Raw genomic sequence first — 26,612 nt, forward strand, 5'->3', positions numbered from 1 at the left:
GCGACTTGCCAAGCCTTGTTCCAATTGCCAGGGTACCTATTCTTGGGCCACGATAGACCCCCAAAAAACAAAATCGACTTTCCAATACAGAAACATGGGCTTTGAACATGGTCTAGAGAATCTACTCATATGGGCTCCTGTGCCATCGCTGAGCCCAAGTCTCTTTGTTGCCTTGCACTCGTCTGGTCTACATCTTGGCCGCCTCCCCATTCTCCTCCTTCTTTTCCTCCTTCTTCTCACTCAAATCACCAAGCTCATCAGCATGCGCAATGATGGCCTCGTCACCGTAATTATCATTGTGCTCCATCTCGGGCTCCTCGGCGTATGCGATCCTCGCCGCGTCCACGAGCATCCGCGCCGTCATCCCCCAGACCTTGAACCTGCCCTCGGCCTCTTCTTCCTCTTCTAGCTTCTCAGCTAGGTTTTCCTGAGTGCTGCTCCGTCGTGGCTTTGATACTGTCTGGTTGTTGACGGGCACGTAAAAGTTGTGTACCCGCCAGGGATAATCCTTCCATGAGTGCCAAAAGCCGTCGTACCAATGTCCCTCGGGGAGCGTCTCACCCGGCGCAGGAGGTAAATCGCGCTGCTTGAGAAAGTTGTAGAAGGGTGCGCTAAAGACTGCAGCGACTTCACGGGCGTCCAGTCTGGGGATCATGATCTCGTCCACTGTAGGCGCGGGCTCATCGGGTGTGCGTTGGTCTGCGTGCAGGAATGCGACGCATGGCCGCACGACAAGGTGAGTCCTAGCGAGAGAGGGAGGAAGACAGCACAGATGTTCGATGCGGAACGGTTTGGGGAGTTTGTTATCATCCATGGGGAGCCCAATTTCTTCCCACGCCTCCCTTCGCGCGATCTGAACTACGAGGTTGTTATGTCAGTAGAGTTCAACAGTTCATATCCAGAAGCATCTTACATGGGGTCTCCTCAGTGTCATCCGCCTTGCCGCCGGGGAACGCAGCATGGCCCGAGAAGCTCCTCAGACTGGCTGCACGCATGGTAATTACGACACGGAGGTCGCCCCGGCGGTCAGCGTAGAGAAGAATTAGGACAGCCGCACGCCTGCGGGCGGGGAGACGATCCCATAGAGGAAACGCCGGGGGCTTGTATGCGCGGAAACGAGCGAGTGCCGCCTTGAAGTAGCAAGTTAGCATTGTAACACGAATGTTGATACACGTATGGGAACAAGATGAGTACAAAGTCGAGGGATGGAGTAAAACTCACCGTAGACATTGCGTTCAGAGGCGACATGGTTAGAGCATCATAGTACAGCGACGCCTCTCCGTGGTTGATCAGCACCTCCTCCCTCGCAGCCTCACGAATACCCTCCTGTAGCGCCTCAACGACGTCAGCGTCGGTGACGCAGTGGCTGTCAGCGGTAGCGTTTGTTGATTCCGGGATCTGGTCGATGGCGGCGGCAGCGGCAGCGTCGTGGATCATGATGTCTTGGGCGTGGCCGTTTCCTTCTATAGCCCCGAGTGTCTATCTCTATACCTTTCTCACTCTCTCCCCGGCGGCGCTTCACTCTCTGTAGATGCAGGATGGAGGGATGGATGTAGGAAGCCGCGGTCTCGATCGGGGAACGGCTCCGGCTCCGGCTTGTGACAGATCTGCGGGGGCGGGGCTCTCGGTAGGTAAGGGAACCAGGCAGCCGGCTGGGACCGAATCGGCGATTTGATTTATACCGAGATTTGAGTGAGACATTCGAGTTGAGATGAGTGAGGTACAGTACTACAAAGTCCTCAAGTACGTACTGTAGATGGTAGAAACTGTAATGTCACCGTCTGTTGATCGATTAATCTCCTGCCAGCAAACACATCTAGCTCTGAATCACCGCCAACACATCTCATTACATGGAACCAATCCCTATATGTGAATAGATACTCGTGTGCATTGTATAGAGGTACGTGTGCTACCTGGAATAACATGACAAAATTTTAGGGGGAATCTCTCTCAAAGTGACACTCGCGCCGCGCTGAAATGCAACCATATCCTTTGAAGTTACCCTCCAACCGTTCATCACTCACCGTCCGATCTCCTCCTCCGGGATCATCCTGATCTGACTCCTCAGTTGAGTCCTCCTCCTCTCACCCCGTACCGCTTGAATCATCTTGGCCCCGTCCCGCGCGCTCGCAAATAGATCCCTGACCTGCGATCCCGTCTTCACAAAGAGCCCGCTTTGCTCTGGACGCTCGAGCTGTCGTGGGAGGGAGCGAGGTATCACCATCTCTGTCGAGGTACGCTCCTCGCTTCTGCGAGCAAAAAAGTCCTTGATGACCTCCCTGACACTGCCGTCGTCCCCATCAATGTCCTCCTCATCGTCAGTTTCGAAAATACTTCGAGGCGGTGAGATGATGCTCGCGGTATCTAACGACGGAGGGATCGAGGAGAGTATGGCCCCTTTGTGGGGTAGTTGATGGCAGTCAGAGATGTCCTGCTGGAGCTGACGGATAGAGGCGAGTCCTTCTTGCGGGTGAATAGCGACTTGGCAGAAACGCTGAGGCGTCTGCTAAGCGATGATTGAGACTGCGACATCATGGAAGCACCTCCGTAGATGGACTGTCGCTTGTCGTTGTTGGCCAGCCTGGTAGCGATTCGATGATACTCGTCCGCAGTCTCAGCATCACTAAAGTAGTTGTAAGATTGGCTTGCTTGCCAAGCCACGTCTTCGTCGAAGGGGTCGTTAGGGTCGTCGTGGACATGTTCGTCATGCTCTTGCTCATGGACATCGTGAACATCGTGAACATCATGGCCGGCATGGTCGTCGAGGTCGGGGACAGTCTCCAATGGCGTCGTTGCAGTGCTGAATCGTCTCGTCTTGGGAAGATGTAATGAGGCAGAGCGATGTAATGTCTTGGGTGATGCCGGGGCTGTAAAACTTTGTACGCTCATCATGCTATCGCAGTCCGGTTCCAATGGGGGCATGCTGCTATCGGAGGATCTTGGCTGATAGTTTTCGTGTTCTGCAGGCTCCACGTCGAATATGGGTTCGTCTAATGACAGGCTGTAGCCACTGGATGAATCGTCTGGGATCGACTTTGGTGAAATAGCGGGAGAGAAGCTGGGTCGTAAGGGAGGCGATGTCCAGTCGATACCTCCTCCAACGTCATGGCCAGTCAATTGTTGAATCTTTTGAGAAGACCGGCGTTCACGTAGAGTGCTGGCGCCTGAAATACTCATACGTGAGGCTCGTCGTCGTGATAGAGCGAGGGGAACCAAGACAGGAGGGTGTTGAGGTAGCTCTTTGGGATTGTTTCCAGGTCCTGTCGTCTTAGGAAAGGCGCTGAATCTCCGAGCCTGCACAGGTTTGGCTCGCGATGAGCTCCTCGATGGAATCGGCGGCGGCGGTAGCGGCCTTGTCATGTAGAGGTAGGCATTTTCGGGGGCAGCGTCAGTTCTATGCTGCTGATAGAGCGTGGGTAGCTTTGCATGGTAAAGCGGAGTGTGCGATGTTTCTTGTCGCTGGAATGGTGTCTTTCGTCGTCTAAATCGCAAGATCGGAGCGCTGGGGCCTCGCATAAAGGATATATTCGGCTTGCTTGCAGCCCTCAATATGCGCCACCGCAGAGCACAATAGCTGGGCTGTTGATTCAAGCCCACGCAAGGGCGCGATCTCCTTTGTTCCCCCGTGGCCAAGTAAATTTCGAGTTCAACTCCGCCACAAAGAAACTATGCTTTCATTGACCGGCTTCCAGGATCGATCTTGTCGGTATTGTTGGACCTTGTTGTGGATGGATGGATATTGGTCTTGTCGTACTGAAACCGTGAGTCAAAGGTTGTGAGAGCGATAGAGGGCGAAAACCTCGCAGCGAATGCCCTTGAGTCACGAACTCGGTCTTTAAGAGTTTGCCCAAGCATTGTGAGTTTGAGCCGTCATAGTCCGTCGGTGGCTACCAAGCCCACGGAACCTGGATATTCGTTCATCTCCCCCGGAGTCACCTGGGACCAAGCGGGTTGTGGCGGGAGGCTTGAGTCTAGGCTCGGCGAGACGAGCGACACATCCTCCAAGACAATGGACAGCATTCCAGTCCACCGCGCCTGGGTGGGAGGGCTGCGCGAGCGGCACCCCGCAGAGAATGACAGGAATAGATTGAATTGTTGTCGAGTCCCAGGGTCAGTCTGGCTCGAGACGGCGATATTTCCCCTCGCAGAGACGTGCGCAGACATCTGACAGCCGTGACACGTCTGTGCCCTCTCACTGACAGACAAACAAACATGAAGCCATCGTCGTTGGGAAACCCTACGGCCACTGACGGCAAGCTGTCCACGGGCGAGCATTGGCTGCCGAGAGCCCCAACCACGCCATGTCGTGCCTCCTGGGCTCTAGTGCTTCTAGTGGCTACCGCAATTGTACGAGTCTTCCCAAAGCATCGACTCGTCTCGTAGAGTTCCGGTTCGCCCGACTCAGTTGACATGCCTTGACTCTGTGGTTGACCGACATTTTGTTCCGGGAAAGGCAAGGCTGCCCAGAGACGCGGGACGACCCATCCGACAAGCGACATGGCCATCTCGAGACCAGGGCGACATTTGCACCAGAAACCTTCCCAGAGACCCGGAATGCCCTCGTGGCAACTCAAGCCCTTGCCGCCCTGAGCCGTGAGCCCTGGCCCTCTCTGGCCCTGGCCCTGACCATCGCGGGGCCGCATCAGGAATGCGCGTCTCGACGTGGGGAGCAACATGGGTAAAAAGAAGATTTGTTCGACTTCGGCCAAACCTTGGCCCAAGATCAGTCTCATTAGATATCCCAATCTATTCCACACACACACGTATTTGCACCGGACGCCCGGATACCTAGACCGCCGTTTAGTTGCCGTAGTCCCTTGTAGTCCCTTGACCGTGCCTGATAATGACGCCATTAATCCTCCTCGTCGTCCTTGCCCTGATAGTCCCCAAGAAGAATGTCGTCGATCCCGAGGCCGGTGGAGGAATTCCTGATCCACTCCGTCTCGACGCGGAAAAAGATCCACACCCATCGTCGGAACACCTCGAGAAACTCGATGAGGAATATCCCTCCCTCCAGGTCGCTGAACTTGTCCAGGCGGCTATTGAGTTTTATCGACCATGTACACCGCAGCATCAAATCCATGCCGATCACAAAGTAGTAGAGGTTGGGCACCCTGAAGACCAACCTGTCTCGCAGCCCAAACGGGTGATGTGGTGATTCGCGGTCCCGCTTTGACGCGAAGAGGGTCATGTCCCAATCCTTGGTCACGTCCCAGTAGAACGAGTAGAGTGAGTTGATCAACACAGCAACAATCCAGGCCTTGTGGAGGACGGCCTTGGACTCTGGATCATCCACGGACCTCTGCCAGGCGCTGGTTATCAACACAGGAAATGCCGACGAGTACTTGAGGGCGTTGGCCAGGTGCTGACCGCCCCAACCCGTCGACTCCTTGTATGGTGCCCTTCGGACACGATAGTACTCAATCAAGCACTGTCGGAATCGAATCAAACTCGGCAACCCCATGATGAGCGGCACAATCACTGTTCCTCCGCAGTTGCGATCGGGTCTCTTAGTCGACGAACCCTGTGCTGAGAAGAACATGCACAACGTAACGAACAGGTCCCCAAAGACCTTGGCGTACGATGTCAAAACATCGGCGAGCAAGATGTCCCCGAACTTGCCGTCTTGGGCTTCGGCTAGCCCACCAATGCTAACGCGCCGCAGGGTAGCCAAGAACCTCCTTCTACCGCCGCTAGGGAGGTTCCTGAGCGGAACAACGAACAGCACAACCAGTGCAAAAAGGTAGGACAGCGGCATCCAGCCATAAGCGATGACGCGCTCCGGAATGCCCCATGTACAAAGCCAGAACAGAGTTATCGACAGGCTGAACAATGCGGACAGAGCTATGGCGAGGCGATAGGTCGAGCCATGATGCGGAATGTGTTGCGGCGATGATCGGCCGGGATATCGAATAAGATGCGGAACGTCGACATTGAAGAGATAGAGGCAGTGGAGGTTCAAGCCCCATCCCCAGACAGCTGCGAGAAGTCAGAGTCAGTCCCTATCGTCAACAAGATCCACAGCGATACTTACCCAAAGTTGCGATGAAGCCGACACGGTATGGCAGAGGGAAAGCCAAGCTGAAGGAGTCAAGCTCCGGATCAACAGCGGGATCGCCATCCATTGAAGCGAACCGCCATCGGGCAAAGGATACACGACAGAGAAGGAGTACGAGCACGGAGCACTCGACGAAGCGCCTGCAAAGGGAAATTTAAAGGAGTGACTGAGCAGCAACAAAGTTCATGAGGTCGATTGCGATTGCGACAATCCAACCTGTCCTCAAGGTGAGATTGCAAGGGCGGGTCCTCGGGTTTTTTTTTCAGGGGTATGGACCGTGGACGGAGGCAGGCATGAAGCTGCCACTTTACGCGGCAGCAACGACGTCAGCACCTTCCCTTCCACTTAGCATGTGCTCGCTGGCTCATCTTAGCCACACTCTGTCCCTCTGTCAGCCCACCACAGCCACACCTACACGGTGCGCCACAACCCCACGCTCACTAACAAGCGACAAGCTCCACCCATGCCCACGTTGCTTTAGCTTTGCCCCTTCCTGGCGATCATGGCGGCCAGGGTGAAGCGAACAACACGCACGGAACGAAACAGTACCTCCAGGTGGGGATGGTCTCGATTAGGCTCGAAGTCGAGTTGCCCGGCTTCACAGAGCCCGTCTGCAGACTCACTCGTCCGGTCTAAAACCTGGACGCTGATCTACGGCGCTAATCTGCAAGTTGCAGCCGCACGCCTCTCGTCACGCCGTCACGCCGTTGAAACAAGCCTGCATATCTCTCTCGACCCTAGCAGCCCACAGCGCTGCGCGGCGACTTGGTCAGAAACGAGAGACCCTAGTCCGGCCACAAGGTACACCTCACCGCAGATCTAGGGGTTAAATCCGTGCCGATGCTATTCGCTAGCCCGGGTTCTTGGAACTGTGAGGAGTCGCGGAAAGGCAGCTCCCCTTGCCCCGGCAGACCGGGTCTCCGCCGAGGTTAGCGGGAGAGAGAGACGTTGTCCCTTCTCCCTTTGCCGCCTGCCTGGTCTGGCTGTTACGTTACGTTAATGGACTTGTTCTTGTAGGGGACGGACTGCTTGAAATGGTTCTGAAATGGTGAGAGAAAACTGTGCCAAGATGGCCAAGATGGATCCTACTTTGGAAGCGGCAGGCGTCGAGAGGAAGCTGCTGGTACGGAGCCGTTTATGCATCCCAGATCCCACCTGACCTGGGGGATCGAAGCTGTCCTTGTCCCACGCACGCTCTCGCTGAAATGCCCTCACAAGGCTGAGGAAACAGGACGTGGCATTGGACCATTGGGGACGATGGGCCTATGACCGAACGCCACTGTCACTTCCCACCGGTATGACACAATGGCTTGCAATCCTCTGCTCGGGGTCCCTGGAGTAGAGCTGATTTCTCCAGTCTCTCTGCGCTCCTGATGCCTGCCGAGCAGCCCGACGGCTCCCACCAGGGCGGGTGGCTCAAGTACCGACCCTGGTGGGTGCAATCATTCACACAGAGTCCAAAATTTGGCGGCACAATCGGCAGCCGACCCAAAGCCCCCCCATATAACCAACACGCTGACGATTCCAACACCGCGGTTCTTCATGACATTGGACTGCTCACCGTTCGGGTTTCCAGACCTAGAAACCTCTGGCGTTCAAGATGAACCCCCCACAGCCGCCAGGTTTCGCCGCCGAGTTTATTGTTGAAGACCCAGGCAGACCCGTCCCCCAGAGGCCCGTCCGGAGGCGGGGACTGGAGACTCAGAGAAAATGGATCAAAAACTGGATGAAGAGGCTGCCTCAGGGAGACGAGGACTGGGACAACAACTCGCCGTCGACGCCAGACGATATCCAGCGCCTGCGTGACCGCCTGACACTGTCCCACATCCAGTCCCGCCACGAGATGGACTGGGCGACTCTCCTCGACACCTACGCAGCTGCCGCCAAAGATTTTGAGGGCCGAGAACTTCAGCTTCACAGCATGGTCATGGTTGCCGCCTGTCACGTGGCGTACAATAACGGTCTGCCCAGGGACGACATGCTCCAGGCCATGGCCAAGTGCATCAGCGGCGGCAGTGACACGCTGAGGTCGAAGCGATTCGCGCTGCCCAAGTGCATACTGATCGGGGACGAGCTTGCCAGCGTGCTCGGAGTGCGAGCTTACGAGCTTCCATTAAGAGGTACCCTATCTACAAGACTCGCCCGTTTTTAATCCATCGTTACGAAATCCTCATGCCGTCCAGTCAACTCGTACTTTACTTTCGGCCAGCACTTTACCAGCGAGTGTTTTCCACTCCTGCGCGAGGAGTCTGCCGTTGCCCACCGTCCATCCACACCACTGCCCTCGGAGGTGCTCCGAATCCCAAGTCTCGTCTTTGACCTCTGCAATGGAAAAGTCAGGTACGTGCCAGCCTCGCGAATGAACGCCTCGGTTCCAGGCGTGTTGCTTACGCGGTACGCAGCCGTAAGCAGGTTGAGAAAAGTCTGACCACAGGCACTTCGAGGTCGACCGCGGGCGGAAGCGGAAGCGGTACAGCGTCGGACACGAATACAGACCATGACATGATACACATCATGAAGTGAACAAGATCGCCGGCTTGTCACAGGCACGAGATCGGTTCCAGGTGGAGGGGGATGTAGAGGAACCGAAGATTCCCTACCATGGCTCTAAGGCCAGTCTCGTGGACATGGAGGGCAAAGGCTGGGTCCCACGTCTCCTTCTGCGAAGACTTTTTGTCGCCGGATATGAGCTCGACGTCGTACTTTGTGTTTCCGAGGGCCACGACTATCGCCGTGTAGCCCTTGAGTAGTGAAGAGGTGTTGTCCTTTTCGAGGCGAAAGGCCTGGGGGCTGATTTCAGGCCTCCGAAGATCCTTGACGGCCATGCCAAAGGTCATGGCCCAGGACTCGAGGTCAGAAGCCTGCCAAGATTAACGCGAGCTCGGCATATTGGTTGAGAGGAGGGGACAAAAATATACCACATTCTGTAGCAGAGCCTCGCACAATTTCCCACACGACTCTGGTAGGCCATAGCTCATGAGACCCTTCCTCTTCTCCACAGGGAACAGAGTGAGAACTTCAGTAGTGGCATCCTGCTGCAGGGCTTGCAAGTGAGGTTGTAGAGGCAGAAGCCTGTAGGAGGGAGTTGTCATCCTTGCAGGCTCTCATTGCGTTTCTCTGCCGCCCAGAGTCAGAGTAGTAGGGGGACGGAGACGAGAGAAGCCTCTGGGCGCACCAGGCGGACGGAGAACCAACAAAGGACATTGTCTAGCACTGAAACCTGACGATTTTGCAGGGATGCCTCAGGCTTCACGGCAGATGGTGCCGCGGATCCGCGGGGAAATGCCGTGGTTGATTTGATCGCTGGCGCATCCCATCCGATCGCAAATCCTGGTTTAACTAAACTGCTGAGAGAAGAGACAACTTGCAGGCCGTTATACTAGACTAGCTTGAGTGTACACTCTTCTTGGCAGGGTTTTAGGGGCATTAGTCGATGACATCTCTTGACGTTCTTGAGAGATCAGCTCTGCTGGCTGAATTGCTCGAGTCATGAACAGACGGCATTGAAACTGAGAATGTTGAGTTGGTTTATTCTTTGAGTGGTATCTCGAGACTCCACAAGCCACCCTGGGGTTGCCACGTTTTACACCTGCAACTCTTGGTAAAGGGCTGATTCCGGCCCATGTACATACAATTGCGGAAAGATGCCGCTGGCAAGAAACCATATCTGACTTCTCAATCTCCATGTAGACAAGTGTCTCTCAAACGGGCATGATCGACAAGAGAAGATCGACCTTGTCATGACTATCAGTGGACTAACTTTAATGTCAACTACCTCCCTATCCTACACTCAGAATGTCACTTGTCTAGAAGTAATTTGACATTGGGTTACATGCTGAAGGTCTTTGTTTCTGCCCTTATGACCTATAAGATCAATCGAGTGCTTCATGATTCCCTTGGTGGGCAGTCAACTCCGGAGATGTCGAACTGACAGTTGTTTCGGGTAGCGTTGACTTGTGATCAACCATGCTCCCTCGAAATGTCATCAGGCAATTTGGCTCGATTCGGGCATTACACTTGCCAGCCGACGAATCCAAGTTGTGAATCAGTTCCACATCATCCAGGTGGTAGAGATGGACCCATGAATCATGGCCAAGATATCTCCTGCGTTTATACCCACGCCAAGGTCCACGAAGTGCATGTCTCTGGTCCTGTCTCATCGGGTCCACAGCTCGACCAAGACGTTAATTGGCGGGCCGAGCCTGTTTAAAAGGCGTGGGTTTAGTGAGATCGAAGTTTTTTGGTCAACATGTTGATTGGGTATAGACGCATGTGCCCACTCGAAAAGATGTCGGTGAAGCAAGCCAGACGGGCAAGCACTGCGAGCAACAGAAAAGGCACACCATCTCTGCTTACTTGCATCTTCGGCAGAGAAACGCGAGGAGAAGTGTGCATGACGCAGGCCCACATGGCTTCAGCGATCTTCAATAGATATCATCTTAGCTGGATCGGATTGGACGCCCGGCTGGGCAGGAAGCCATCTACAACCAACTATACCGATACAGGGAGCCTTGTTGCGATGGGGGAGAAAGAAAAAAAAAAAGCAGAGTCATTTCGAGTCCCACAGTGTCTCGGCAAATGCTCAGCCAGCCACGTTCAACGCTCAAAGACTATCCCTACATGTAATATCTCTCAGGTGCCACAGGAAAGGGCTGTGCTGCCCGATCAGCCCCTCGAGGCACTATCGTTTAGATCAGGCTCTCCAGCTTCTCGTGCGAGACCGTTTTCAGCATGCAGTCATCGTACGAGGTGTAACGGTTTATGCAGGCTCTCTTTAGTCAAGTTACTCGGGATACAAGTGTAGGGTGAGTGACACGAGTTGGAGGCTGAGGGTAGAGGAGTGCTCCGTGATGTTATCATGAGTAACATGTATTGTGCCCTTGGTGGCCCAGAGCATGACAATATGTAGTAAACCAATACTCGCTGCATACTACAGGTCATCTGCCAATGTCAACCAAGCGTCTCCTCGGAGGTTGGCGCAGCTGTGTTGTCCAATGTGGATCGTGCAAATGTCTTGGCAACCAGACAAACTCGATCACTTTTGACTACCCAGATTTCTGTAGTGTATGAGCTGGTACATATAACTACCGCAAATGTGGCCTATGTTAGATGTGATGCCTGCAATGAACTGGCGCCTCTGGGGCTTCACTGACAGCTCACTACACTCGGCCACATCGACGAGTCTCCCTGAAGCAGCGCGGGCCTTCCATATGCAGTGAGGAGAAAAGTTTAGAAGACCTGGGAATGGCTGGGATAATGGCGCCCTCGAGGGGCAAGCATTGAGTTGCTGAACATGCACAGCCGGTATGACTTCAGTAACAACCTTCGGACTGCGCCCCATGAAGGATTCGAAGAGAGGCTAGGGCAAGAAGAAAGCCCTGCCTCGTTCCTCCCGAGTACTATATCCCACATTCTCTGGCTAGTGTCTATGAGGGAATTGGTTCAGCTTGCTCATACTGTCAAGGGCTTCTTAGAAAAGGGATGAAATGGTCTAAGCATTTGGAATCTTCTATGCGCTGTGCCGCACGCGCAGGCCGGGCTTAGATCTAGATCACGACGAGTATTTTACCACTTATAAAACGATCAGAAGAAGTTGCCATATAATTATGACTACAGCTGCCTGACCGTTATCTTTCGCAAGATCAAGTTCAATGCCACGTGGTTCGAGAATTGCATCCACACTGGGAGGCTGATGGTGATCTAATTAATACGAGATACGAATAACCATTGAGAACTATAAAAAGTACTTAAAAATAAACATGAAAGAACTTTGAACCTTATGCAATTCAGGTATTTTTATCCCATATACCTAGTCTACAAAATAAATAGCATCTTTTGATGCCGAGGCCAAATGTGGTCATGTTCTTCATCGGCTCCCCTTTTCTTCAACCATGACAGTACACGGGTTTCCTCGTCTAGGTCGCTTATTAGTCGAGCGGGGTTATCGCCTGTCACATACCATACGTTGAGCAGCATTTCCCTAGTCAGGGGGAGCACGCCGCATTCTTTGTGGTATGCTTCTTGTGACGTGCCTCAGCCTTGTGTGATGAGTGAGTGATTGTGATCTCAAGAGCGACTCTGTGATGTGATTCTCTGAAATGTGATTCTTGGCACCGGAATGCACTCTTATCAGAATGACACACGATGCACACGATTGCAGGGTGCCACTGTGAGTAAGCGGGTTTCTAAGAATAGATCTAGAGGATCCATTGCTTTTATTGGGACTGGAGGCAGATCTCGTCTAGGGAGCAGCAACAGAGACAACGAGATGAACCAACAAAGCAACCAACTTTGACAAGCCAGGGTTGCACCGACCAGCGAGCGGCAAAACGGCCTGAACAAGTAGTTTGTTGTTTTTGGCTCGCTGCAGGACACCATCTCAGACGAGACACCAGACAAAAGTCAACACTTGAACCCTCCTCGCTTGTTGGGTCCGATGCAGGGAGGAGGGGAACTCGAGAGAATGAGAGCATGAGTGAATGCATCGCTCAATGGCTGGCGCCTCCCCCGTGGCTTGGCTTCTGGGGTCTTGGCGAGACATGCGGCCATCGCAGAATGGCACCTCGACGGGAAGGTCAACGACCCAAGGAGAATTCCACCAACCCAACAAAGCCCACTCAACCCCCTGTCGCTTACATCATTCCGGCAAGGACTTTGTGTCTTTTCTATTCTTTCTTCTGCCTGTCCGTGAATTAGGGGACGGGCTGTTTCTCTCCTGTCTCGGGCTATCTCTTGGATCGTCTGGTGCGTCACGTTGGGCGGTAGAGACATACTGGGGTTTCACTATTCGCGCCATCAGAAGTCCCCTGGCTGAGCCGTTCAGCTGCATATGATTGTGGATGGATGTGGATGTGCAGTTTTGACACTGCGCCTCTGTCGGATGGCTTACAGCAAGATGGAATGGATCCATCTTACTACTGGTGCATCTGCAAACGCCGTAAACATCTCTGCGACGGCGCCATTATAGCACCGTTACTCTCCTCTCGAAATACTGGTCGAAACACACAAGCACATGGAATACAAGAGTCAACCCCTGGCGGCACGAGCACCAAGTGGAGAGGGCAACGTGAACTTGTCCCCGCCGAACTGACCAGCATCCAATCAAGGCTGCAAGGTCGTGGGGTTGATTCAGGGCCGAAAGAAGCTTGACGGAGGAAATACGTAGGTGGTCTGCCCAGCAAGACATGGAAGACAAGACAACCTAGTAGCCCGTCTACAGCACGCTCCGTGCGCGAGACGGCATTTGGCATTATCATTGCGACGGACGGCATCTGCAAGTTCCTTGTTGGAGCGGGAGCCTGAGCCCGAGGCCATTGGACACCCGGCGCATCTGCTAGTCGAGTTTTGGGCTTGTCGCCGATCACGACGGACGGATAACGAGCCGCCATTCGTTCTGTTCACTTTCACGTTTGATATTCATGCCTTGCAAAAATAACAACACCACACGCATCCCCTTTTATTTATTTTCTCTTCTTCACAGCTTCGAAATTGCTCAGCCGCTTTCAGGTCTGTTCCTGTCTGTAGTGCTTACACCTTGACCGCCGAGTCCCCTCCCCTCGGACCGCTTCCGTCCATACCTGTACCTTCCTTTTCCACCTGGACGACCCGCCGTCGTCACGCCTCGCCTCACAGAGCGTCAGCCACAGGCGAGCGCACCTCAGCTACTGCTACTGCCGCTCGACACGACGGAACCAACCAACGCTCACCATCCAATTTATTCACCCATTCCTCACCAACACTCACGCACGCACCAACGACAACAAAGCAAGAGCCTCGGCCGCGACCACGACGACTCGTTTTCCCTCTCGTCTTCGCCCTTGCTATGATCACTGGCCTTCCGCCGTAGAGCGCTAGAGCGTCATGGACGCGCCGACCATCGACGCTGACGTTCGTCGCTCCAGCATCGAGAAGATGCCTCTCCCCCTCCTCCGCCTTTTGATAGCTTGCCGGATGAGATCATTGAACAGTGAGTCCTAACGAGTCCTCGTCGCCCAGCTGCGTCGATGCGCCTACTGCATCGCGCGGGTCTTGGGGAGTGATGACAAGGCAAACAACAGTCGAGAGATCGCGGCCCAAGATTTCCTATCGCCAAATGCTAACGCTCAACTCTCCCTCAGGATCCTACGACTCGCCGACCCTAGCAGCTTCGCGTCTCTGATTCTCCTTAACCGCAAGTGGAGAGCCGTTTCCCAACGAGCACATCTCTATCTTTTGCAGCTGTCACGATGTCCTTCGTATTCCGCAAGCCACTCAACTCTCCCGTCCTCGAACGATGACAACCTCCCTCAACTGCGCCGGCTCTTCGCCCAAGAAGTCAAGCGGAATCTCTTCCAGGCTTTCCTGCGCCCAAACATCACCACCGTGAAGCTCATTTCAACATCTATCAGCTCTTCGTCATGTCCTGGAGGTGAGGGTATGCAGTATAGTGCCTCCCCAAAGGGCCATCACATTCTGGCGTATAACTCCGGTAGGATTTATGTGTTGGATGTACGGGGCCCGAGTCTTGAAATCAAGCGGGAACTCAAGATTCTCCGCCGACCTGTCTCGGCCTGCATCAACGACGCAGGCACCCTCCTCGCAGTGCTATCCACCGAGATGCAGGTTGATCTCTACGACATGGAAAAGACCCCACCGCGTCGAACACAGTCTATGATCCTCGACAACACTCCTCGAGCCATTGCTCTCTCACCCTGTGGATCTGTCGTCGCCGCAGCTTATGAAGGCGGGATTGAAGTGTCCTCTCTACGGGCTGATGCTCTTGCAACTGATCGACGAGCTGTTAAGTGCGACGCCGTCGATGCTCTGACATTCTCCTATGATGGCACTCAAATCCTTGGAACTACTATTCATTCCTCTCCGCCAAGCACCGTCATTATCACGGCGCCATATTACGACCCAGGTCCTCACATGTCCGAAGACAACTTGAGCCCACTCTGGACTACATCGATTTTGTTTCCCAACACCAGCAGAGACTGCAGCCATGCTGTTCTGCTCCAGGACGGTAACGAGGAAGAGGCAAGCTGGACGTTTACGTACGACCGAAGTTTTGAGACATTCCGGGCTGTTCGAATCGATGACCTGAGGAACGGCACAACCTACTTCACGGGACCAGTACCAAGTACATCGTCACAGGCTAAGCTCCTCCCTTCTACCCTTCCTTCTGCGACATATCGGGGCGAACTGGTGTCGGCTGGATTTCAAGGGAAGGACGTATGGATCTATGGTGTCCCCGAAGACTTGGATGCCGTTCCAGACAGCGCATCATCATCGAACGACGGATCATCTCCATCCAACCTCGGCAGACAAAACAGCAGCAACTCACGACGACCTTCAACGCGGGCACAGGAAACCGAGGGCGGTAGAGTACCTCAGTGGCAGCTCCTCTGCGACAAGCTTAGAAACACATTCGTTTCGGGCGCCAAGGTAGCTGAGTTGCCCGAAGTGAAGATGGTGAAATGGGTTTCAGGTTTTGGCAGCTCGTCATCGCACGAACGCTTGGTCGTGACAGCTCGAGGAGTTGGCGCGCCGAGGTTGGTTACCGAGGAGGAAGATATGGACTTTGTCGACGGCGGCAGAGTTACACTCATCGACTTTGATTATGGCATCCGCGACGGAACCAAGAACGAGATCACCATCGAAGTTGGCACCGACCACCCCGAGGTATTGGAGGAGGAGCAACGTGACCTTGCAACAGAGGTGGCCATCGTCCGACGAAGAACTGTGGCTCAAAGACGAGGAGGTCGTGGCGGAGGCTCTAATCTACTTCGAGCTGCTACATCTGCCGCACGAACTCAAGCAGTTCCTCCTCTACCAAGGCCTGAGCGCACAAACAGTCGCGACAATCAAGATGATGACGATCCCTTGATTCCCCGGAGGATTGGTCAACATCCTAGTCACAATCCGACTATTCGAACGACTGAGCCTGACAACGATGACGATGACGGAGATGGCCTATCAATCGATGAGATGGAGGCATTGGACGCCCCTTATGCACATGCAAGCCCTCGCTCTCAAACCACTCTGCGTCGTGCGGCGACGGCTGCTGCTGTGGATCGAACTCTCCATCCTCGAACTGCAGACGGTCGCCCCATCGAGTATCGCCGTGCAGATGGTCGACGAGAGCACCCGCATGAGAGTGATGCTGACAATTGGGTTCCTCCTCCTCCCCCATACCAAAAGGAGGACCCAGGAGACTTGCCGGCCTTTCTGCGTGGACCCTCAGTTGCTCCTCTGCCTGCCCCTATTCCTCCTATTCCCCCTATGCCAAACTTGCATGCGGCTGGGATGCATCCTTTCGGACAAAACAACGGAGGTGTGGGATCTCTTGATTCCAAGGACGGGCACCAACACCCGGCCGCTTCGCCTCAACGACCGCCATTTCAGAGAACAGCGAGTGACTCGACTACTATGAGTAGACCACGAGTCGATTCTACGTATCGGCCAAGATCGAGCCCCTCGGCCCAGCAAGAGATGGAGGACGATCTCTATGATGCTACTCCACCCGGTTCGCCTCGACAACCTGCGCGCCAACCAGAGACGGCAACCTCTGAGCCCGACTCGCGAATTCCTTCCGTTTCTTCGATTGCCCCGTCCTTGGATTTCAGAGCCGTGACAGTTCCCGCCGATCCTGCTGTGGCCTTACCACCCCCTCCCAACCTCAGGCTCCGGTCCCAAGGGTGAATGTGGATGCTTCTCCGGCGACCGAACATACGGCCCAGCCAGGTCAGGGTACGGCGTCTAGAGTGAGGCGGTTGTCAAACGCTCAAACTTGGCCTGGTGGTCCCGGGCCCGAGGCCGGCCGACCCGCTGACCAAGTTGATGGGTTCCCTTTCCCAGGGTCCAGACCGCAGCCTACGGAAGACTCTCTTTCGGCCTTGCCACCTCTGCCCAGCTCTAGCCAGCTTGCAAGCCTAAACCACAGAGTCAGCCAAGGCAACCCAAGACGCCTTTCAGGAGGCTACCATGTGGCACGGAGGCCTGTGGGAAGCTTGGATGGTGATTACCTGTCACATTCGCTTCCTAGTGCGCTAGCAACAGGACCTTCCAGCCTCACACAGCCTGAATTTGATCAACCACTCATTATCAGCACCCCCAGAGGTGTGACTGGTGCCTTTGACCCACCAACCCGTCAGACTTCTGGCCGCCGAAGCGAGACCCCTTTGCTTGCGCCGGTTCCTCGTCACCCTCGACCCGTTCCTGGGTCTGGTCAACGGCCGACGGTGGAGCGTCTAGAGACGATATATAGTATCGCCTCGTCGCAGGGAGGCAACTATGTACCCACAGCACTTCCTGCCCATCAGCCTGCACCTGCTTGGCTGAATGCTCCCCCCGTGCCTGTCACAAGAACATCCCCAACAGTGAACCGCCGACCTAGTCGTGCTGAGCGCAGCGCCGCTAAGAACATTAAGGATGCCAAGAAGCGTGGCTGGACTGGCAAGGGCAAAAAGAAGAAGAAGAAGGCCGCGGACGCCGCCAGCAGCGCCGGATGGACAGACATCTCCACCGGGTCCGTGGACAAGGACAAGGAGAAGGACAAGAAATGCGTCGTCATGTAAGAACGCATACAGTAAGATTGACACCATCTAAGAGGAGAAGAGAGGAGGTAATAGCCATGTGATGGCATCATGAGGAAAGACTTTTTCGTTTTGGGACAGCTGATCACTCGCATACTACATACCCCCAATCGCTACATTTACATTTTTGTACTGTTAGTTGTTTTCCTGTCTATACGCAAGGCCCCGCTGGCCTTGGTTGTTTTATCACTCGTTATATGTATGTTTTCATGTATGGATGGGAGGGTCGGCATAGCATGGACTTGTCTTTGCGTCACTTGGGACTGATTTTTGGGAGCGTCGGAGTATACAACGGCCAAAAGGGGATGGTGAGGAAGATGGATTTCTTGATGTTTGAGTCTGAAGGGGTGGACATATTCGGAGATGGATGATTCTTCACCATCTAGAGCAACATATACCTCTTGTGTCTAATGTCATGCTAGTATCTCGAAATTGTAGTTTCGGAAAAGATGTATGAGTTTATTCACTTGACATGAAAAGTCCGAAGTAACAGAATTGTGTTTGCTTATCATTCAGAACGTGTCTATAGCCCTTTTCCAACAAACAAGAGTACATAATAAAAAGAAAACAGGAGCAGATGCTAAAACACATGGCAGACAATGTCCCGGTAAAATCTTTCAGGGTATAAACGACAGACTCCCTCCCATGCTTCCGCAACGCCAGGGCCTATTTTAGAGAACCCGGTTTCTAATGCGGTGAGATGCGTAAAAAGGTAAAGAGGTTTTTGATCATGTATGTACATAACGAGGGCATCCCATCGTGCGCTGCAGGATGGGTTGAATTTGGGGGGAGGTCAGATTAAAGTGAGGGGGCTTGTAGCATGTTTACAACAAAAAACACTTTGAAAAGACAGTCTAGATTCTTGGTGTTGTCCCCGGTACGTGAGGCTTCGTCCCGGGCGCGTAGGCCTTCCCCGGCCTACACCTCGGAGGTCGGCCTCGTCCATCAGGTCTGTGAAAGTTGTGGCGTGTGTCAGCCGGCGGGGCTTGACAACGTCGCTGGGGTCGGCAAAGACGTTGATGCTCTCGCAGCTCGGCTCGCGCTGGAGGTCTGGGCTGTCAGGGCGGCGGCTGACTTGTGACGAGGCCTTCATGGCGCGGATGGGCGGTAGACGGACAGTGCCGTGGCGGACGGGCGTGTCGTCGATGGGGCTCATCTGGGCCGACTTGTGGTTGGGTGAAGGGTTGGGGGAGTCAAAGGGGTTGGGGATGGAGATGCGGATGCGAGGAGGACCTTGAGGCACGCGTGTGGGCGTGGGAGAAAAGGAGAACTGCCTCTGAGGAACGCTAGAGCTGGCACCCGAGAACTGGCTCTGGGCCCCTGAGAACTGACTCTGCGGGACGCTGGAGCTGCCCGGAGACCTGCGAGTTCTGGGAGGGCGTCTTGAGGATAAAGTCGGCGCGGTACGAGTTTGGCTGGACGATGGGCTCCGAGATGAAGTTGCCAAACGAGGCCTCGCTGCTCGAGGTGCTACCACCACCACCGTAGAAGTGGCCGCCCTTCTCGCCGTGGCCACCCTCGCGCTTCTTCTGCCGGCGGAAGTAGAGGAAGATGACGACGGCGATGATGAGGAGGATGATGCAGCCACCGACAACACCGCCGACGATGGATGTCGTGGCGGGACCTGAATCCTTCTTCTCCTCTTCTGGGTCCTCCTTCTGGTTCTCGTCGCTAGCCTTGGAGGGCTCAGAGGTCGAGGTGGGCTCGGCGCTAGCAGAGGCCGTCTCGCTGGATGTGGGTGATGTTGCGCTGGGAGCACCTGAGGAGCTTCCGCTGGGGTACTCTGCGCCCTCTGGAGGACTAGATTGGTCCTTGTCGAGAACACACTTGCTGTCGCCCTCGCATGAGTAGCCAAAGGGACAGCACATGCTTCCACACTTTTCAAGCTCGAGGTTGGTGATGATGGTCATGACAGGAGCCTTGGGGTACTTTGTGATATCCTGACCGCGGAGATCACAAGTAATAGGCCGGACCTCGTCGCAGTTCCTGCCCGCCGGGCAGCACATTGCCGAGGTGTCACCGGCGAGGAGTATACATGAGTAGTCCTTGGGGCAGCAGAAGAGGTCGGTCAGGTCGCTGTTGCAAGAGACCCTGTCGGCGCCGCATGTGTCCTCGCGGGCAAAGATGCGGCTGGCGGGGAGGGCGGATGTTGTAGATGTGCAGAGCGCCGTGAGGAGGAGGAGGCGGAGGGGTGTAGGGAGTCGAGCCCAAGGCATCTTGACGGGATGTGAAGAAGCAATGGGTTGTTGGTTGTTGTTTCGGTAGAGTCGTAGTGTCGGTTGAAGTCGTAAATGTGGATATTCAAGTCGTGATGTTGGTCGTTGTCGATAGGTTATTGGATCGTGTGTGGTTGAAACTGGAAATTTGGTGTATCAAGCTGGGAGAGACATTGAAAAAGGGAACTGAATAGAGATGAAATTTGTTCCAGTCAGACACAACCAGCGTGAGTGACAAAGAGACCAAAGAAATGAGTCAAGTAGAACAAGCCGATTGTTTGTCTTTTTTGGCTGAACAAGTAGTAGTCGTTAAGGAAGTAAGGAAATAGAACAGAACAGAGAGAGAGATAAGGAAAGGGAATACGGAAAGAAAGAAAGTTGAATTGCTGGACAGAGAAGAATGGGGAGAGAAGAGAGAGAGATGAACAGATGTCGGGTGGAAGAACACCCAAAGACATACGACAAAGACGGAAACCGAGCCCATCGTGGTCCACGGAAACAACAGGCCCCCAGGCTTCCATCGTCAAACGATCTGTCAGTCGCTGGCGGCGCATACTTTACCGCCCAATGGTGCCGGAAAAAGAGTCATGCCCCCAGTTCCCAGATCTATACATGGAACCCAAGGTTTGGGATCGGGACTAGGGTCTGCGGGAGCCAGTCGGTTGGAGTCGTATGCCCCTGTCACTCGACAGGGCGCCAGATATTCTGTTTCCTGCCCAGAACATCCGGGTCCAGATCTTCTCGGTGTTGAGACCGTGGGGTGGTTTGCAAGTCGCGAGTGTGGGATGAGGGCGAGTGGTGATGGCCAAGGCCGACTTGTGGTTGGCTGCGTCTCAGGAAATAGCCGCGCGGCCGTCAACAAGGCCGCTGATTGGGTCCTGCTCCACAAGCATGCGGAACAAACCCTGAGGTTTAGCGCCTGAAGGCCAGTAAAAAGGTCAGGCCCTCTAAAAGGCCCTGTAACGAGAGCCTATTACATTTGCTACTCTTCTCAGGCATGAACCGAAGCGCCCGACTTTTGTATGTACAGCGCTTAGCAAGAGCCCTGCGAAACCCAATCGAGGCCTGGCGATGGCCTCTATTAGAGGTGGCCCGTTGGTTTCGAAAAGCACCAAAAATAACCCCTCCGACTGGGCAAGAAGAAGAGAAAGCAGGCTATTTAGGCCGTCGTCGTCCGTTTGATGGGCTGCCTCTCTTTCGGTTTCTGACCTTGGGTCGTGCAATCGAATGCGTGAATCGGCAGAGATAAGGGCCCTATGAGTTGTGAGCTGGCCACTGGGTGAGTCTTTTTTCTTTACACCTGACACAAGACGATGATTCTAGGTGATGGTGTTGATGATGGTGCCAAAGGGTAAGGTCCTTCACATGTTGAAACCGACAAAGAAGATACTGACTATCTATTGTTGCCTCTTGTCTCTTTGTCCGTCAACGGTCGCCACCGCAGAACCCTTGTCCTTCTTGGCCCTGTCATTCATCCCATCCCCTGTCTCTAAATTTTCCACCCGATCATCCATCTCGTTCTCGGTCTGGAATCTTGGGTTTCTCTCGCCAAAAGGTCCCTCATTCTCTCACACCCACACAATCTAGATTCCGCCTTTGTGTCTCTCTGTCCACGGAGAACACACCTCGCACACCCATAGTAGAGCAGGGCGTACGAGTCAATTGCTCTCCCTCTACGCACTGTCTGAATCATCATCCGACGAATACCGTATTCGGGGGCCCGTGCTAGACCGACGGCATACGTGGTGTTCTTTTTCGATTGCCATGTCACGACTGGGGAACACTCACAAACCCGTAGCCTCGCTTCCCCGTACCTTAGATCAACGCAGGCTTTAATGCGCTGCTGCGCTGGTCCCTCTGACTCTGGCCTGCCCTTTGCTGCTGCAGTAGCTAAGCTAGACGAGCCAAACGGGCCGCGCTCACCCGTCCGGGGGCGGGCGGGAAGACAAGGCCAGGAGGGGAATCCTCTAGCTCTGCATTACATTACATTGCGTCTACATATGGGATGGATGGATGGCTTCACTGCAGCACAGAATAGTTATTGTTAGGTGTCCATCATGTCATGACTACATAACCTCACGGCTTCTCTTCCCCCGGAATACCAAAGACAGAAAAGACCATTGCATTGTGCACCCGCATTTGCATCGCATCGCATCGCATTCCCCAGGGGTACAAGGCTATTCCTGCTAATCTAATCTTCCACTCTCGTCAGGCCACGCAGTGCATCCAAAGCAGGGTCTCCAAAAGAGGTCACCCACCGTTGATGACACCCTGCCCGATCTCTGCCCTCTTCATAGCTTCCATCCTTCTATGTAGGTAGTAATAGCTGTACTGTACCTTGTAAAGAGTGTGTGTGGTGTGATGCTGCTTACCCGCCATCTTTCAACGGCTTGCAGGGACTGGGGGTTCATGCCTGCTGAAATCCAACTCTGCTCTGTCCCAGCAGCGGATCAAGCACTGTAAAGAGAAAGAGAGGCATTTAAACTCATCCCGGCAGCTCAGCTCAACAACCTCTCGCCATCTCGGGCCTTGTCCCCGTTTTGGGCCCATTTGGCGACCTTGCAATCCATTAGGTCTTCTCGCCTCATCTGATCTCATCTGATTCCGTTTCTTCCAAAGGAGATGCCGAAACAACCAAGGTAGCATCACAACTGGAGAGAGGCGTGTGTCCAATACAAGAGTTTGTGTCTTTGTCTAGGTAGTCAGCCAGCCACATCCTGTCTGTCAGTGTCAATGTCAAGCTAGCTGTAAAGAATCCTTGTACTCTGTCATTACACATGATTTCTTTCTTTCTTTCTCATCTACTTCCCCAGTCTGGGAGCTAGCCCATATCCGAGCTACCCAGAGCTTCAAAATCCCATCTCATACATACAGTATCATCATCATCCTTCCCTACCCCCCAATCCCACCTATGCCTAATGCCAATGCCAGAAACCTGCCCTGCGCCGTTTTCCATGTCCTCCCCTGTACCATTGCCCGCTTGGTATATAGATGACCATGACCATGAAATGATGATGATGACGAATATGAAAAAAGCGAACGATCCCGAGTCTTGCGGTACTCGTCCCAACCCAATCCAATCCAATCCAAAGAAAGAAACCCCTCCCCTAGCATCCATTGTCGTATCCGTCCTATCGTTGTCCCATTGTTCCTGCATATGGTCGTGACTCTCTGCCACCCTCATGCTTCACTCCAGCCAATCGTCCACAACCTCCGTCATGCAACCTCCACAATGCCATGCTTCTTTGCTTCCCCAGCCCCGTTGTATCCCAAAGTGTGTGTCGAGAAGTGGTGTGTGCGTGTCTCCAAGTGTCGAGTTCTTCTCTGAAGGCTCAATTCCAGCCCAAAACGCCTTGCGGCTTCCTCTATAAAGGTCCCATCCCAGTAGGTATCATTGTAAATGAAGAACGTCGTGTAAAAAAAAGAAAGTATAATAGGAAATGTCCACTCTTGAAACCCCAGAAGGGGCCAAAAGTGATAAGAAGTGAATGATAATGCCTCATAAAGGACAAGGGAGCACATGCTCCCGATCCCGGTCCTCGGCGGCTGGCAAATGCCTGCATCGCCTTGTGAGACGGACCTACGCCGCCCTCATGGAAAAGAAGGTGAGGGTACAACTTGTTGCTGGGATGACCCATGGGGCCTCAACCAGCATGCTCGCGCCCACTACCCTTCAAAGGCCAGCTGTTGAAGGCTCTGTAGAAGCGGTGCTGGGGTGAAGCTCAGATCAACAAGAAGTCCCATCCCTTCATCTCCATGACATCCCGCCAGTGGATGTGCGGCTGGGTCATCTCAGACGCCGAAGACCCGGGCGAGCTAGCGCCCGAGAGGTTATCATTCTGCAGCCAGACCTCGTGCAGAAGAGTCGCCACGCGGCCCATCGACCCAAACTTGGCCAGGTCACCCAGCTGAGCAAGGCGGTCCTCAAAGAAGGCCCGGAACGTGCTGCCAGGGACGCTGATGGAGCCGCCGATCAGGTAGACCCAGGCAAGGTTGCGGTCAAACCCGTTGGGGCCAGAGGGGATATGCTGAAGCACCGAGGTCAGCTTCTCAACCAGGCCCATGGGAGAGGGCTGGTTGGGGTTGAAGCCAGGGACCAGGCTGCAAAGGAAGATGCGCGCAGCAATGCGGAAAGCCATTGTCATGTTTTTGGACAGCTGCTTGGGCGAAAGGCTGCCATTGGCATTGAAGGGCATCTTGGGGCCTGCATCGCCCATCTCGGTCAAGCTGATCTGCTCACCAAGAGCTGAGACGTGCTGGCAGAGAGTAAAGTCGTCCATGCCGTCCTTCTTGAGGGACTCGAGGCAGGCAATCTCTGAGATGAGGTACATGACCCGATCATCGCAGCCCATGAGCTCTCGCAGGCCAAGACTGGGGTTGACCTGAGAAAGGTGCTTCTCACGGTAGGTGTGGGCAAAGGTTGGTGATCGTCCCTTCATGGTGGCGCCAAGGATGTCAATCCAAGAGGTGAGTGACATGTTGAAGGGTGTCTGCATCGAAGCCCTAGTGGGGTCGGCAACGATGCCGGGGAGGTCGAGCTTCTGCACAAGGCTGATGGCGGCCTGGAAGTGTTGGTGCCAGGGGATGTCGAGCAGGCCATCGTCATATCGGCCGACCACGGACTGGAAGAAGATGAGGCCGAGGGTGGCTTCAAGGATTTGCTGGTGGTTCTCATCCTTCTTCAGGGCTTCACAGAGAGCCCAGATGGTAGCGTAGCGGTGGCGCATAATGTCACCGTCAATGTCCTCGCCGGCGACATTGGCGTGCGACTTGCGGTGCTGGGCGGCGACGCTGAGGCAGCAGTGCAGATAGGCGCTGTTGGACTGAAGGGCGGGGAGGATCAGGTCAGAGCTGACTGAACCATGTTGGTTTGACTCGAGGATGGGGAAGATTGTTGGCAGAACGAACTGGATGAAGTGATCCAGCAGGCGCTGGTCATTCTCCTCGAGCTCAATCTGGATCTGTCTGGTCTCGGCCGAGGGGCCGTGGGAGAAGTCGAAGAAGTTGCAGTTCAACGTCTCCTCAGAGAGCGACTCCTTGCGGATCTGCTCAGTCCACTCACTGTCGAGAGGGCCTGGAGGCAGAACTGTGCCGGCGGGAGGAGGAGTCTGGAAAGTGCTAAAGGTGGAGATGTGCGACTCGCGAAGAGTGGGCACATCGTTGACAAACATCTGGCGCTCAGTCTTGACGTCGATCTCATAGGGCGAGTAGCTGCCGAACATGAGCTCGGGGTGCATGGGAGCACCAAAGCCATACTCGTTGCCACTGGGCGGGCTGTTGAAGTTGAAGGCAGTGGAAAAGTGCGAGTCAATCGAGGCCGACCTTGTGCGGTCGAGGGTGTCAGTGAAGGAGGAGGACGTGGGCAGAGATCGGGTGAGGCCTGGAGGTGAGCTGGAGACCGAGTTCTGCATGTTGTGCGACGACTTCTCAGAAAGCTTCTTGCGCTTAATGATCATCTTGATGTCGTCCTTGTGCTTGCGTCGCATATCATTGTTGCTCCACCACATGGGTCGTTTATACTCGCACTGCAAACCCAGGTGCTTGCAGGCGGTGCACATGGGCGAGCCCTCGTCGCACTTCTTGCGTCGCAGTCTGCACGTGTAGCAGCCTGTGGTTGCAATGGTCAGTCTTGATTGTCCAGAGTGAAGCTAGAAAGGTGAGGGCGCTCATGAGGACCCTCATGAGTTCCTGGGCGTGTAAGTGGGCGGCGCAACTAAACTAACCTGTTCTTGAACGGCGATGCATCTGCGTCTTTGTTCTGGGCTTGCCATTGCTGGCTTTTGAGGCCGGCTTGGCCTTGGAAGACTGAGATACAGCCATGTTGACTGTGTTTCCAGCTGCTCGCGGCGCGCCTTTGCGATGGTCGGGGGGCAGCGTAGACATTTGTAGCCTGCGATGCTGGTCCGGACAGTATTGGCGTGCTGGGGCCTGGGAGGAGGGGGTGTGCCAGGCTAGGGGGGCGTGGTACTGTGTCGAGTTAGCCACCACGCACGGTACCGTAGTGTGGAGACGATCACGGGCGGGATATGGATGGAGAAGGGAAGGGAAGGGTACCCAGGGCCCCTAGACTGATTGTCGTTGAGGGCTGGGCTGGGCTGGACTGCCCAGGTTCCATGGCTGGCTGGCTGGGCCGCTGAGGGTCCAGTCACTGTGAAAAGGTTGGGCCTTGAGGAAAACAGAGACTGAACTGACCAGGGATGTGACTGTCGAGTCGGAGTTGACAATACTCCGATCCAACGAGTGCAATTAAATTAGCGTTATTGTTTCGACCAGAATCGATAAGATCTGAGCGAATTGTATAGAATCGTGTGTAAGTGGCAGCCAGGCCCCTTTGCATCAATATCACGATTCTCTCTTCCAATACGCTTTCGCTTCGTTTCGCTTCGTTCGCTTGTTCGTCTCGCTTCGATTATGTAGACTCTAAACCGTTTGGTCGCAAGGAGTGACTGGTTCCAAGCAAGTCCAGCTTGCCCTTCACTGGATATTCGTAAGAATGATTCGGGAGAGTGGGATGGAGGATTTGGAGGAGGGCGGTTGGAGGAGAGGGAAACCTCTGTCGACACTTGGATCTTCTCGCCTTGAACACACAAAAAACACAACACAACGAGGAAGAAAGAGGGCAAATTTCTCGGCGGCTGCTGGAGGGCTAAATCCTTATATTTTGGCCGCCTCTCTCGCGGCCCATCCAGAGCGATTCGATCATGGCTTTCCATTCATCGACCGTGTTGCTATTTTTGCATCATGCACGACGAGGCATGCCATGGC

General features: G+C 54.3%; 8 protein-coding genes across 8 annotated transcripts; 2 read left to right on the top strand and 6 right to left on the bottom strand.

Moving 5' to 3' along the window:
* Nucleotides 1-187: 187 nt before the first annotated feature.
* MRS44_002854 (uncharacterized protein) lies at nt 188-1,437 on the bottom strand (the record flags this gene model as incomplete). The annotated part of the gene is made up of 3 exons (XM_046275235.2): nt 188-858; nt 914-1,130; nt 1,222-1,437. The coding sequence occupies 3 exons, from the start codon at nt 1,435-1,437 to the stop codon at nt 188-190; spliced, it is 1,104 nt and encodes a 367-aa protein (XP_046136966.1).
* Nucleotides 1,438-2,364: 927 nt separating this feature from the next.
* MRS44_002855 (uncharacterized protein) lies at nt 2,365-4,676 on the bottom strand (the record flags this gene model as incomplete). Its single annotated transcript, XM_046268225.2, has 2 exons — nt 2,365-3,420; nt 4,197-4,676. The coding sequence occupies 2 exons, from the start codon at nt 4,674-4,676 to the stop codon at nt 2,365-2,367; spliced, it is 1,536 nt and encodes a 511-aa protein (XP_046136967.2).
* Nucleotides 4,677-4,852: 176 nt separating this feature from the next.
* On the bottom strand, nt 4,853-6,125 carry MRS44_002856 (uncharacterized protein; the record flags this gene model as incomplete). The annotated part of the gene is made up of 2 exons (XM_046268223.2): nt 4,853-5,979; nt 6,035-6,125. The coding sequence occupies 2 exons, from the start codon at nt 6,123-6,125 to the stop codon at nt 4,853-4,855; spliced, it is 1,218 nt and encodes a 405-aa protein (XP_046136968.1).
* Nucleotides 6,126-7,658: 1,533 nt separating this feature from the next.
* On the top strand, nt 7,659-8,581 carry MRS44_002857 (uncharacterized protein; the record flags this gene model as incomplete). Its single annotated transcript, XM_065622971.1, has 3 exons — nt 7,659-8,178; nt 8,242-8,398; nt 8,461-8,581. 3 exons carry the CDS (start codon nt 7,659-7,661, stop codon nt 8,579-8,581), a joined length of 798 nt encoding a protein of 265 aa, XP_065479043.1.
* Nucleotides 8,582-8,598: 17 nt separating this feature from the next.
* On the bottom strand, nt 8,599-9,150 carry MRS44_002858 (uncharacterized protein; the record flags this gene model as incomplete). The annotated part of the gene is made up of 2 exons (XM_046268224.2): nt 8,599-8,919; nt 8,977-9,150. The coding sequence occupies 2 exons, from the start codon at nt 9,148-9,150 to the stop codon at nt 8,599-8,601; spliced, it is 495 nt and encodes a 164-aa protein (XP_046136970.1).
* A 4,768-nt stretch (nt 9,151-13,918) lies between these two features.
* On the top strand, nt 13,919-17,613 carry MRS44_002859 (uncharacterized protein; the record flags this gene model as incomplete). Its single annotated transcript, XM_065622972.1, has 3 exons — nt 13,919-14,028; nt 14,176-16,734; nt 16,800-17,613. 3 exons carry the CDS (start codon nt 13,919-13,921, stop codon nt 17,611-17,613), a joined length of 3,483 nt encoding a protein of 1,160 aa, XP_065479044.1.
* A 684-nt stretch (nt 17,614-18,297) lies between these two features.
* MRS44_002860 (uncharacterized protein) lies at nt 18,298-19,847 on the bottom strand (the record flags this gene model as incomplete). Its single annotated transcript, XM_065622973.1, has 3 exons — nt 18,298-18,318; nt 18,554-18,907; nt 18,960-19,847. The coding sequence occupies 3 exons, from the start codon at nt 19,845-19,847 to the stop codon at nt 18,298-18,300; spliced, it is 1,263 nt and encodes a 420-aa protein (XP_065479045.1).
* A 3,722-nt stretch (nt 19,848-23,569) lies between these two features.
* Nucleotides 23,570-25,962, bottom strand: MRS44_002861 (uncharacterized protein; the record flags this gene model as incomplete). Its single annotated transcript, XM_065622974.1, has 3 exons — nt 23,570-25,439; nt 25,571-25,814; nt 25,902-25,962. 3 exons carry the CDS (start codon nt 25,960-25,962, stop codon nt 23,570-23,572), a joined length of 2,175 nt encoding a protein of 724 aa, XP_065479046.1.
* Nucleotides 25,963-26,612: the final 650 nt, after the last annotated feature.

This window comes from Fusarium solani (assembly GCF_023522795.1).
Source record: "Fusarium solani strain SB1 chromosome Unknown bctg00000001, whole genome shotgun sequence".
Lineage (NCBI taxonomy): Eukaryota > Fungi > Ascomycota > Sordariomycetes > Hypocreales > Nectriaceae > Fusarium > Fusarium solani.